Source organism: Pleurodeles waltl, chromosome 1_2, assembly GCF_031143425.1.
Source record: "Pleurodeles waltl isolate 20211129_DDA chromosome 1_2, aPleWal1.hap1.20221129, whole genome shotgun sequence".
In the NCBI taxonomy this organism is placed as follows: Eukaryota; Metazoa; Chordata; class Amphibia; order Caudata; family Salamandridae; genus Pleurodeles; species Pleurodeles waltl.
In genome coordinates this window covers 491,833,145-491,847,031 of record NC_090437.1, presented here as the reverse complement: position 1 = coordinate 491,847,031, position 13,887 = coordinate 491,833,145, and the positions used below count along the sequence as shown (strand labels likewise).

General features: G+C 41.9%; 1 protein-coding gene across 2 annotated transcripts in view; it reads left to right on the top strand.

Annotated features, from left to right (window-relative positions):
- TET2 (tet methylcytosine dioxygenase 2) overlaps positions 1-13,029 on the top strand; it is a 208,574-nt gene extending 195,545 nt beyond the window's left edge. For both annotated transcript variants that reach the window (XM_069241407.1, XM_069241398.1), the window contains one exon: positions 8,139-13,029. In XM_069241407.1, coding sequence (XP_069097508.1) covers positions 8,139-9,493 — 1,355 coding nt within the window. In that variant the 3' untranslated portion in view covers positions 9,494-13,029. The remainder of the gene's footprint in view (positions 1-8,138) is intronic.
- Positions 13,030-13,887: the final 858 nt, after the last annotated feature.

The window sequence follows — 13,887 nt, the reverse complement described above, 5'->3', positions numbered from 1 at the left end:
TATACTTTAATCTCTACCCTTCGTGTCCCCGAAGGAGGGGGTGGGGGTTGATAGAAATAGGTTGTTATAGAGAGCAATATAGATATCCACAAGAGGAAAGGTGAAAAACCTAACTCCTTGTGGAATGTTTGATCGCATACAAAGGAAAAGGGTAGTGATGAAAGAAGCCCCTCCCCTGTTTTCATAATCTGTTCCTACGAACCAGTAAATATTAAATAAGCTAATGTGTGCGTGACAGTTTACAGTCTGTCAACCTAAACCCAGTAAGTTCAGTCGAAATAGTTTTGCAAGGTAGCCTCTGGTAAATATGACACTAGTTATCATAAAACAGAAGAAAGCTGCCTCAAGATATAACTCCTGCATATGTATTTTTCATCTTGCTTGCAACAGCCAATTACCCAGAACATTTCAATACTAGTAGTCCAGCTGTAAGTCTCTATAACCGACAGGTATCCCAAGTGTTCTGACGCAAGGCTGGGGCCAAATACAAAATACATGTCAGGGTAAAGGAGAATCCTGACCTGAAGCCAGGAGTGCTTCACAAAAAAGTCAGAAATGTGCATCAACAGGTTTCCAAACTACTCAGAGTACATTTCCAACATTTGGGTGAGCACATAATCTTTCCTGTTTATTTAAAAAAAATATTGTGCAAACGTAATTCTTACGTTATCATTTTTTTCACAGGAAAGGTGTGTTTCTGGGGAGAAAACACTTTTCTGCCATTCACATAAAATTTGTGGATAGCTGTCCTTTCCTCCACGCAGACTGGGACTAACATCATACAAATCAGACTTTGCCCTGCTCAAATAGGAGCAATCACTTGGCAACATCCCCTCTGAAAAAGAGCTCAATCACATCCAGACCAGCTTCAGCTATATCGTGACTCATCAATGAGCTGGAGCTTCAGTCATAGGCACAATGGAACTACTGGCACCATGTCGGTGAATACTTGTCACACTTAGGCCTTGTTCTTGAGAAAAAAACGACAACTATTGGCAAAGCAAATGTGTCTCAGCAATGAAAACGTTTGGCTTTACCAACCCTGTTTTTGTTCTTGAATAGCCACTATGAATGCGTGTGTGCATCTGTAGCACCACTTTGGAACGGGTTTGTAAAACAGAACAGAATGCAATAAAACGTGGCTGCAGAAGATGCACACACATCTACAGAAGTCATCTTCAGACCTGCCAACTTGAATACAAATCTCACCGCGTGATGAGGGGGCAAGGCCGTGGAGGGGGCGGGGCTTTGTGCCAAGAAGTACCTAAGCAGCACTTTTGCCCCACCTTGCTCCCAAGCCCCCTCCTTGAAAACAAAGCTTGCTGAGGCTGCTGCCGAACTCCGGGGTGTTTTCACACCCATTAATGGATGTCAGCAGTTCAAAGCCTCCAAAAATGAGTGGTTTTCACCTCGTTCTCCCTGCCACCGCTTGATATCAGCTCACCATGTGACCGTGTGATGGGAGCTGATATTGGGTGCCACACAGTGGCAACCGTATGAATTGGCAGGTCTGCATCTTTGAATGCATCTGTTTATGTTTTAACAAATGCTGCCTTAAGATTGCTATCACTGATTCAAAGATAGCTGTTGTGGATGCCCGTCCATCTATCATGGCAACCTTTGAGATTTGGTACAATAAACTAAAACCCATTCACAGATGGGCCATGTTAGAATGATCATAAAACCAATGGCTGCCTGTTGATAAGGCAGCAGAAAGTGAAAAGGTAAAATAAATAAAAGTGAGCAAGGGGATGGGGGCAAGAGACCTCTTGGTGGGGGTGGGCTAATGGGGAGAAGAGGCCAATGGGGGATTAAGGAAAATATGGAAATCAATAGGAAATAGGCTTTTGCAAGCACTGCAAAGAAGCAAGGACTAGCGACATAAGTAGCAGGGCACACAATCCTCTTAAATTACTACAAGAGCGAAATTCTCATGGGTGGGACAAACACAAAAACAGGGAGGAAAACTACTGAATCAGGAGCAGGGAAGTGAGACACACAACAAAGCTATCCAATTATTAACAAGGGGCTGACCCAAAGTCCACTTTAAATATATGTCTTGCCTACAAACAGCTACAACTGTCTATTAGCTGAGACCTAAAAACTGTTTGGTGAAATGCTTGAATTAAACTTTCTGTTTGATGGCATGTGTGGCTGTAGATACACATGCTATGCATACGCCTGCCATCTAGTGTTGGGTCCTGAGTGTTGCAAGTTTTTTTTCTTCTAGGAAGCATTTTTTCACGAGCCAAGTTGAGTGGCACCTTCTCTGTGATACTGCACATGGGCATTGACTCCTTTGTTAGATTGTTTTCTCTCCGCCGTCGCCTTTGGGCATGTGTGTCTTCGCTCCATCTTTCAAATCGCTCTGGTTCGAAATTTTTCTTTCCTTCTTCTCTTTATAGATGGTATTGTTTCTCAATTGTGTATTTCTATCTTCCCGTTCCCCTCCCCTCGTCAGTCTGCGCACCGACCTTGCGCCCTGTGGGTCGTGCTCACCCTTGTCGGGCCTACCTCACCATGCTGCACCAACCATTATGCTGAACTGAAGGAATAAATGCCGTTTCATTTCTGTCCTTGATGCCACGCAAAATTTCCCCACATTGACCATCATCTGGAGTGTAACTTGTGCCTCTCCCCTGATCACCAGGAAGCTACCTGTGATGCTTGCAAATCCTTCTGGTCAAAGATGACCCTTCGGGCCTGAAGAGCTCATCGGTTGGAGATGGCGCACAAGACTCTAGATGATGTTCGCCAGGGCTGCTTTCATATCCAGGAGGGTACAGGGCGCATTCCCGCTCCTCTCCCCTGTACTTTTCAAGAGGAAACTGTCCTTCCAGTAGGCCTTGGACACTTCACCTCCAAAGAAGGTTACCAAGGTCAAGGCTACCGCCACATCTCACAAGCCTTCTCCACCTCTTCCTCCTCCACCCACTGCTACTGTTCCATCTCCCTCCCCTCCTCATTCAAATGCCTCATCTACTGCAAGATATTTTACACTTTTGGGATCCCCTGTATAAGCTGGGGAAGATTTGGATGGGACACAACAGGACCCAGATCCACAGGACACATATGACCCTGATCCCAATCACCAATCCCAGATTTGTACCCCGCAAGACCCTCCCCACCAGAGGATAGTACATTCTACCAGCAGGTAATGGCAAGGGTAGCCGTCTTCCACACTGTAGAGTTGCACAAGGACCCCATCGAACAGGACTTCCTGTTCGATATCCTTACATTCACCCATAGGGATATTCAGTTTCTCCCTATGCTCTGCCACGCCGATGAAATTTCTAAAGAACCTGTCTCCCGGGTTATTATCCCTAGGGTAGATAAAAAATATAAGCCTTCTCCCACAGAGCCGGTCTACATCAGGTCACAGAACCCTCCAGATTCTATAGTAGCCACCACTGCACGAAAACAAGCTAATAGTCAGGCCACAGGGGACTCTCCTCTTCATGACAAGGAGAGTAAGAAGATATATACTGCTGCCAGAGAGTGGCGGCACAGGCAGCTAACCATTGGCATATCACCAACTCACTTGCATTCCATTACAAATAACTCCATTCGCTGTGACCTAGAAACGCATATACAGCTTCATGTGGCATTAACACCAGTGTATTGCTAAGGAGGCACTGATGCTCTGGGTTTAAATCAGAGGTCCAGCAAGCAGTGCTTAACATACCCTTTGGTAAGGAGAAGCTTTTTGACCTTCAAGTTGATTCCACCCTTGAGAAGCTGAAAAAAGACACTGGCACAGCAAAGGCCATGGGTACTTTACAGTCCACCACACAAAGGGGCACTTTTCGTTGCCCCACTTTTAGAGGTTGTTACAGAGCCACAACCTCAGAGGCGTCTATCTCCCAAACTAGAAAACCTTCACCCTCCTATTCTTGGGGTTTCTTTAGGGGGTCCTACAGCGGTAATAATAACAAGGGCCAAGGTAAGAGCACTATCTCCTACAGCTCTACCTCCACTGCAAAGCAGTGACCACCTTTGTCTTTTCCCCCACCCACTCCACACCTGTCGGAGACAACTTCAACATTTTCATACAGAATGGGACAACATCACCATGGACCAAAGGGTCCTTTCCATTATCCAACATGGTTATTGTCTGGAGCTCATTAGTACTTCTCCAAACATTTCCCCTTGCACTCGGACTATCCCATGAGCACCTCACAGTTCTCAAACAAGGTTCAGTCCCTTCTTTTCAAAGGGGCCATCAAGCCTGTCCCCTTACAACACTAGGGATCAGGAGTATACTCCCTATACTTCTTCATTCCCAAAAAGGATGGCTCTCTCAGGCCTCTTCTGGACCTCAGACCATTAAACCTGGTTACTCTTCAAGACATTATTCCACTTCTACAACAAGGCGACTTTATGACAGCCCTAGATCTAAAATATGCCTTCTTTCATATCCCCATTCACTCAGCGCATCAAAAATACCTAAGATTTATAGCTGCAGGCAAACATTACCAGTTCAAAGTCCTGCCTTTCAGAGTCACGACTGCTCCCAGAATCTTCACAAAGTGCTTAGCAGTAGTCTCCCACCACCTCAAAAGCAAAACATACACGTGCTCCCTTACCTATACAACTGGCTCATCAAGGTCAGCCCACTACCACAGTGCTAATATCACGCTCAGATGACAGTGGACATTCTTCGCACACTGGGATTCACAATCAACTTTGTCAAATCCAATCTACAACCTCTTCAGATAGAGCCCTATCAAGGAGCTATTCTCAATGCAGAGTTGGGACTAGCATACCCCAATCCGGCTCAAATTCACCGTTTTCAGTCTCTTCTCCCCCAGCTTCAGGAGAATTGTACATGCACATTCAGGACTGTCATGCGCCTATTAGGGATGATGGCCTCCTGCACTGCCATCGTTCCCCATGCTGGACTCCACATGCACCCTCTACAGCAGTGCCTGTCTCGTCATTGGTCTCAGTCACAGGGTCACCTGGAAGACCTAGTGTTGTTAGACCGCCATTGCTCACTGCTCTCGGCAATGGTGGAACACCACCAACTTGTTGAAAGGGCAGCCTTTTCTGGACCCTGTGCCGCCAGTCATTCTGACCACAGATACACCACTGATGGGTTGGGGTGCTCACCTTCAAGACCTCACAGTACAGGGCCTTTGGGATCTCAGGCCCCAATCCCTACATATCAATTACCTCGAACTTCAGGCAGTATTTCTAACCCTGAAAGCATTTATTCCTCACCTATCTCGCAAAGTCGTCTTAGTCTGCACGGCCAACATGACAGCCAGTGTTACTTACAGAAAGAAGGTGGGACATGGTCGTCCCAGTGTCACAACTCTCTCAGACAATATGGAAGTGGGCTCTGCACCCCCACATTCACCTGGTGGCAGAGTATCTCCCTGGAACGAACAACTTTGCAGACCTGCTCAGCAGAATGCAGCAAAATATCCACGAATGGGAACTCCACCTGCAAGACCTTCAAAAATAATTTTTAAAGTGGGGAACTCCTCAGAAAGACCATTTCACCACAGCAGAAAACGTGAAATCCCCAAGCTGCGCCTCCAGGCACCCACACCCTCTATCCAAGGGCAACGCTGTATGGTGAACTGGTCAGGGATATTTGCTTATGCTTTTCCACCTCTCCCCCTCATTCCATTTCCGGTTTGGCGGATCAGGCAGACCTCTCTCACCAGGATACTTGCCGCTCCTACGTGGGCGCGTCAGCCATAGTTCACCACACTTCTGGAGCAAGAAGCTCACCAACAGGCTGGAACTTCTCACTCAAAATCAAGGACAGATCAAACATCCAGACCAAAAGTCACTCAACCTTGCAATATGGTTTCTGAAGCCAGAGTTTGGTTACTTAGGAGTGCCTGCGGAATGTATGGAGATTCTCAGGGAAGCTCATAGGCCTACAACCAGAGCATGTTATGCCACAAAATAGAAATGTTTCATATGCTACTGCCAACCCAAATGTATTAGTCCCATGAAAGCTACTGTCCAAGACATTGTTTGTTATTTGCCACATTTATTTACAGAAAGCACATTTAGCTTACACTTCCAATTGCTTACATCTCACAGCTATAGCTGCATATCCACAGAAAAGACAACATATTTCCTTGTTCAGAATCCTTGCCATCAAAGATTTCATAGAAGGCCTTAAAAGGTTTATTCCACCTAGAGTGCCTCCTGTACCATCCTAGAACATCAGTATTGTGCTTACCAGGCTCATGGGCCATCTTTTTGAGCCACTTCATTCATGCCCTCTTCAGTATCTTTCTTGGAAAGCTTCACTTTTAGTCGCTATCACATCACTCAGACGAATTAGTGAGCTTCACGTACTAACCTTGGAAGAACCTTTCTTCCAGATTCATAGAGACAAGGTGGTCCTTCGCACAAATCCGAAGTTCCTTCCTAAAATGGTTTCCCAAATTCATATCATTGAGCTATCAGTCTTATTTCCGCAGCTTGACTCAGTTTCAGAAAGAGCTGTACACACTCAAGATGTTAAACAAGGACTTATGTTTAGCATTGACAGAACCATAGATATTAGGAAAACCAAACAGCTCTTGTAGCTTTTTCATACCTCACAAAGGAAGTCCAAAATCCAAAAACAGCATAGCTAGATGGATAGTAAAATGTATACAAAATTGCTATGGTAAAGCAAGGAGATAGTTACCTGTTACACCTAGAGCACATTCCAATTGGAAAAAGGAGCTTCTATGGATTTCCTTGGAAGCATACCTATAACTGACATTTGTAAGGCAGCTACGTGGTCTACACCATTTACATTTACAAAGCATTACTGTGTGGAAATTCTAGCACATCAGCAAGCTAATGTAGGTCAAGCTGTGCTACGAACACTTTTCCACTCAACTACAACTCCCACAGGCTAGCCACCACTTTCATGGGAGGACTGCTTTATAGTCTATGGAGAGCATGTGTATCTACAGCCACAGATTCCATTGAATGGAAAATGTTACTTACCCAGTAAGCATCTGTTCGTGCCATGTAGCGCTGTAGATTCACATGCACCTTCCCTCCTCCCCGAACACCTGTGTCCATTCCAGTTACTTTCTATTTGTATATACTTTTACATATGTAGTTACATTTGCATAGACATCTCTTTCTCTACTCTTCCTCTACACTCCTTCTCTCACCCGCCTGCAGAAAATCAATCTAACAAAGGAGTTGATGTCCATGCACAGGGTTACTGAGAAGGAGGAGTCCCTCCATCCCCTGACTCAGAAAAATGCTTCTTCGAAGAAAAAACTATTTGCAACACTCCAGACCCAACACTAAGTGGCAGGAGTATGCAGAGCATGTGAATCTACAGCACTACATACCACAAACAGATGCTTGCTGGGTAAGTAACAATTTCTTTTTTTTTGCTCAAACTGCAGTTTGGGTTTGACTGGTCATAGTGGAGAAGGGCCAAGGTTCATTTGCATTAGGATGGTCTTTAGTGGCATTGAGAGCACAAAACTAATACATTGAAATGATGCTTGGAGTAATTACTAGTGTCTGGCATTACTGAAAACTTTCCGCCTTTATTTTTTTGTTTTTCTCAAGAATGTTTAGAAGACACATTGATATTCAGTACACTGAAAATAATTTTTGAGCACATCCATTTGCTTTTGGGTGGCTATAACATTCATAAATCAAATGCCTTTAAACTATCCAGGCTTTGCAAAAGAGCTGTAGGCAGATCAAAAAGGATGCATGTCTGAGTTTTGACAAATCAAGAAAACACAGAAAACAAATTACATATATAGATGTTGTGACAACTGTCCAGGTCATAATCTAGTAAGCAATTTTCAGTTAGGTGACAGAATGTACAGTATTCTCGTTTACCTTTGACCTCCTTCTAATATTTACTTAGAAGGTCCATTTCTCATATCAGCGACTCACCATTTTAAGTGCTAAAGGTAAGAATGCTTTGGTTATTAAATGATGTGCCCCACTATTATACTTACTTCTAGTGATTTCTTAATATGTTCCAAAGGCCAACAATAGAAACATCGGACATATGTTGCCACAATTAATTTTTGTTACTTGTTAATATATTTTAAGATATTGGACCAGTCTGATTTGTTTAGAAGGATTGTAACTTTTATCCCCCTTTTTTCTTTTTTTTTTTTAACAAACAAATGCAGAACTTTTACGGCTTTCTGGATCATCCACGCAAGAGCAGCAGCAAAAGCCTCCTAGAAACTCCCCATCTGTCAGCACTTACCCAGGTACAGATTCTACAGCCCGCTACATGAAACATCCCCCTCCGACTGAGACTTACCAAAGCTCCTCAAATTCATCTGATCCTTATGGCGGATCAAACCCTGTAAACATCTATAGCAGTCCTTCTCATTCTTCCACCTCCTATATGAATGCTTCCAATCACATGAGCCCATATTCTGGACCATTACATCAAAACAGCCAATGTTCTCCCTACCCTTATAATGGAAGTCTGTCCAGTGAGATGTGTCAACCATATGGCGGGGGCTACTCCTCACACTCTCAGCATACAGACATGTTTAGGTATCAGAGCCCAGAACCTGTGATTAAGCTAAATATGCCTCCAATTCCGAATCCCTACCAGCACAGGTACGGTCACAAGTACTTGAATTATGGAAACCAAAACATGCACATGGACTCTTTAAATGGCTGCCTGCCTGGACCAAATGTACATCATGCAAGATCATATAGCCCTTATCCTTCCCATCATGCTGACGTAGCAGTGGATTACTCAACTGTTAAGAAAAATGGTGAATACACTCCTCATTCATCCCCCTATCATACTCACAGTGGTCATTCTGCAATGTATGGTGGATCTCCAAATTCAATGCTGAATAAGGGAAACAACATTAATTCTCTGGTTGACAACCGTAATATTAACATGCTTCCAGCTCTAAACCATGACAGGACTACACCTTCCCACGACGGAACAAACAGAACTAACGGTGCTAATATTCATGATAATACACCACAAACTCCTACAAAAACCCAGACACATGTGCAGGACGAACTAGAAGGTGTTTGGTCAGACAGTGAGCAAAGTTTTCTGGATTCGGACATTGGCGGTGTAGCTGTAGCACCAACGCATGGATCCATTCTGATTGAGTGTGCAAAGAGGGAGCTCCATGCGACAACACCCTTGAAAAACCCCAACAGACACCATCCCACTCGAATATCCCTTGTATTTTACCAGCACAAGAGCATGAACGAACCAAAACATGGTCTGGCTCTGTGGGAGGCTAAGATGGCTGAAAAGGCTAGAGAAAAAGAGGAAGACTGTGAAAAGTATGGCCCAGATTACGTGGCTCCAAAAATCTACCCCAAAAAGGTAAAGAGAGAGCCTGCTGAGATGCTGCAACCAGAGGCCTCAGAACAAACTTACATGCGTTTTATCAATTCCCTCTTACAAAGGACAGTGTCGAAGACCACAAACTCCATTTCCACTTCAACTCCATATGCCTTCACACGGGTTACAGGGCCTTACAATAGGTATATTTAGTATATCAGTGATGTTTGTTACCTCGTACAGCAAAACACAGGTTGTTTGCAAAGTAGTTCTTCTTTGGAGCAAATAGCAGAGGAATAAAGAAGACAGTATTTTGTGAACCGTGTCAGTGGAGGAGTCTCATCATAAAAACACATTCATAAGAGGTGTATTTCAGCAGTCCTATTTCCACCATTGTACAACTGGTTGTAGAGTCCGTAGGTAACATGATCAAAGTGTCCTATCCTGGTGTTCAATATTACAAGCTAAGTAACACTGGAAAAGAACTTTGCAAAACGTGTTTTCCTATTACTTAACACACCCGTGACTGCTTTCAAAAATATTACATCTTCTAAGTAAGGGCAACATGTACTGCAGTGTTAGGACATCAGGAATCTTAAAAGAAGAAATCAAATCTGGTGCTAAATTGTTGGACGAATTACTGGAATTGTGGCTTTTTGACATACAGTTTTTATCTTTAATCTAATTTATTGGCTTATTTAATAATACAGGACTCTTCAAACATAATAATCGAACAACAAACATTAATTCGAGTAGTCTTACCGAATGGTGCTATCATAAAAATACATGTGTCTTTATTACAGATTGGAACATAAAATGCCTTGGTGATATTTTACAATGATTAGTTCTCCGTATGTGTGCCCTACCACAGTAAGGGCCATTAACATTTTTGACCTACTCTGTATATTTTAAGATTTAGTGAATCAGAAAATTGTTGTTTTAGAGATGCTACATCATGCCAGTAGTAGAACCTTTAGGAACAGTGAGTGATGCCTGATGGTATGTTAGAGGCTGCCCAGTGCTGGGTGGGTAAGAGGACTATGAAGTGAACTTGACATGTTCTTTCTGCCTCAGCCAGCTACGGGTGACGTCTTGACTAATAACTTCTCTTGGTGCTGATGGTTAATACTTGATCTTAACCATATCATGAGACATCACTCATGGCATCTGGCTGTGTGGCACCCATAGAATTTACTTTTGTGTGCATTTTATAATTTTATTTTTAATGCACTTTGTGCAGTAAGAAAATGTTCAAAAAATGACAGTTGAATGTGTTCGACCCACCATTTCATCTGTTGGGCTGAATACAACTTGGTGCTTTACAACACTTCTTGCAAGCTTTTTAATTTTAAGATTAAATTGCAAAGACCTCACGAACATTTCTTTCACCCAGTATGTTTTCTCGAAAGCAGTTGGAAATTGTTTGCTAGTGTTGTTCCAAAAACAAATCTCTCCGTCTACAACTGGGTTACCAGTCATGAAAATATGCTACTTTTCTAAAGGCAACAGAAAAATAATATTTTATTTTGCCAAAAATGCACTTCAGTACATTATCTTGACCTTACCTTTGTAGGGAGTTTGTAGATCCTTTATCTGCTTTCTGGGTGCAAGGGGATACATTCATACACAATGCATGCAATTTCTGGTGCTCTTCTCACACGGAATTTTAACTACTTTATATCATAATACAAATTTAGTGCTTCAGTGCCTACAGTTGTAAAGATAGGACTTCATGTTTACTGCCGGTAACTCTTAACAGCATGTTTTAAGCTACTATTGGAGGAGTTAATTTTCGGATTTTCTGTGTTTTATGAAGCACAGTCTGTTCAGAACTAAATGGCAAATTGTTCATGTGGTAGACATCATCACATGCATTGTGGTGCATGCAGACTTTCTGCGCAGGCATCGTCTTTTCAAACAGACCGATTCACACACCATAAGAACGAAACGTGACAAGTTCTGTAAGATGAACCTTTGGAAACAAACAGGCAGCTGGATTGCTGTAGAGATTTAAAATCATGAATTTGTAGTAAAAATAAAATAAAAAAATAAACCTGTACAGTAAATTAAAATTGTAAACAAAAGTTTTGTAACACAATGCGTTAGTATTTTAGTACTGTAAAAAAAAAAAGAATCCTATTAGGGTTTTAAGCTGATTTCATGTCATGATGGTGCTACTCAACCTGCTACAAAATGTCAAAATGTGAGCTAAGGATCCGTAACAGGTTTGAGGGATGTTCCTACTTGTCATATACCTCAGCACTAGTTTGGCAATAGGATATTAAACTAAGAGTGAAAGTTTATAACCTTGTATACCATCACTGTTGTCGAAACAGACTTTGTACAAAATAAGAGAGAAAAACACATGCACCCACCCTGCCCCTTGTCTGTACTTGATATTTTAGCAAGTATAACTTGAACTTCAGTCTTTTGTTTAAAAAAAAATCAGGGATGTCTCAGCTCACGATTTCCTTATGCCAATATGTTGCCTGTGTTTGTGAAGGCCCTTCTAGGTTCATGCTGTTTTTCAGTTTTGAAGGCTTCGGCTGCCCACCTCATATCCCTGTATTGATTACACTTCTAAATGTAATGTGATTTGTAACTCAAGCTCACCTTGTAAATATGTTAGTTTTTTTCATTGTAATTATAAAGTGTGTGAAGTGTAGTGTGTGCTGAGATGGTGAAAAGCAAAATTGTAAGGCCAGGGGTTTGGCAAGTGACTTTTTGAAGCCAGTTATATTTGGCTAAGAAGATTATTAGCTGTTAAAAGGTACAGTTGTTTTGGGACTTTTATAAATCTCCAAGATCTATTTTAGACCTCCGTAATCTGGTTTTATGCTGTGCAATATTTAGATAATAATAGTAAGACGTTTTAAGACCCTCCTTTTAATCTTCCCCAGCATTAAAAACAAGAAATTATGTTAAGAAGCCCTTGAGTTTTATTGGACAAACACTTTTATTCTGATCTTTTTTTATCTTTCATATTTACCCTGTTTCAGAAAATAGAATTGATGTGAGCATTTCTGTCTTACTAAGTTTTCATTTGTGTGCTGTTACAAATCTTTACGACCAGGAGCACCCATTTTAGGAACTGCACGATTTGTAGACTTTTTTATTTTGTGGTGCTTCCCCATTCCCAAATGGTTGAGTCAGTGTCTTCAGTATGCCACCCTTATTCCAATATTTGGAGTATCAGGCCAAACAGTCATTTGCCAAGCTGCTGGAAAACGGTGGGAAGCTTAGGAGGTGATATCAATGATGTAAATAACAGAATTGTAATTTCTGGTGTACAGGACTCGGCCTAAGTTAGCAAGGATGGAAAGCTGAAAAAACATTGCTTGTTTAAGATGCCCAGGTTGACTCTAGCCATACTTGAAGATGCTTCTGAGTGGTGTCAACTTTACTTGAATGATTCGTTCATCTGAGATTGTGTACTTTATAGTGCACGGCTCACTTCTAAAGCTAGTAGTTACCTTGTGTAGGAAGATTAGCAGTTCGACACTACGATAATGAATTTCTGTGTGCATTTTCTTTGCTTTTGTTCTACCTTTTTTTTACTTCAGTTTCTGTTCATTTCTCTCCATTCACATATTGGTATGTCTGTAAAATCTGAAGATGGTTATAAATAATGTAAGTATTGTAATGTAATGATCGCAGGTTATTTGAAAGCTGTTTATTATTATATCATTCCTGATAATGCTGAGATGTGGGTGTTTTTAATAAAATTTATATTTATTTAATGCACTCAGTCTGCCTTGTGGAGTCATGTGTGTCACTTCTAAGCATGTACAATACATGTTCTTGCTGTGTGTAAAATGCAACAAAGCAAAAATAAAAGGCAAAGTATAAAGGACTTAACATGTAGTCCTTACTCTTAGTAGAAAATGGATGGCTTGTGGAAGAGTGTGTGTGTGGGGGTAAAGTGTTGCCAATTATAGGTGAATGTTCAACAGATATCTAAAGAAATTCTAGAGCTCTTTTTATAATTCTCTCATAAAAGGGAGGGTAACTGTAAGGTGATTGCAATCTAGAGCCATCTGCCAGATGTTTATATTCATTAATATTTCCAATAAACCTGGAGTGATCTAAGCAAAACCCTCAACACAGATATCTGAAGTGTGTCCAAAACCTGTCACTGTACTTTGATATGAAAAACCCCTTCAGACAGATGGGGAGATTTTGGTATTCATCTGAGCATGTTTATTACTATAGCTTCCTGTATATCACGTAGAGTTCCCTATATGTTACAGAACCTTGTCCTGCTAGACATTGACTGTACATGGGTCTAGCCTGCTATCATATGCCTGCACCCTACTACTAAATCCTCTCCTCTTACCACTTCCTATTTGTGGCTCATTCTGCTAATCAACCTCCTTTTTCCCTCTAATGAACTACAGGCCAATACCACATCTGCTATTTACTGATGGTCGGACACCTATCTCAAGGGGTTGACTCAATTTTCTGTGGTGAAAATCTTCTTTTTCTCATCTAATACCTTCCTTCTACTCTCTCATTTATACACCGTGACCTCACATCAGGGGCATACCTCAAGCTGTTGCATCCCATGCCTCCTTCAAGGAGTCCCCAAATCCGTCTTAGGCCCATAT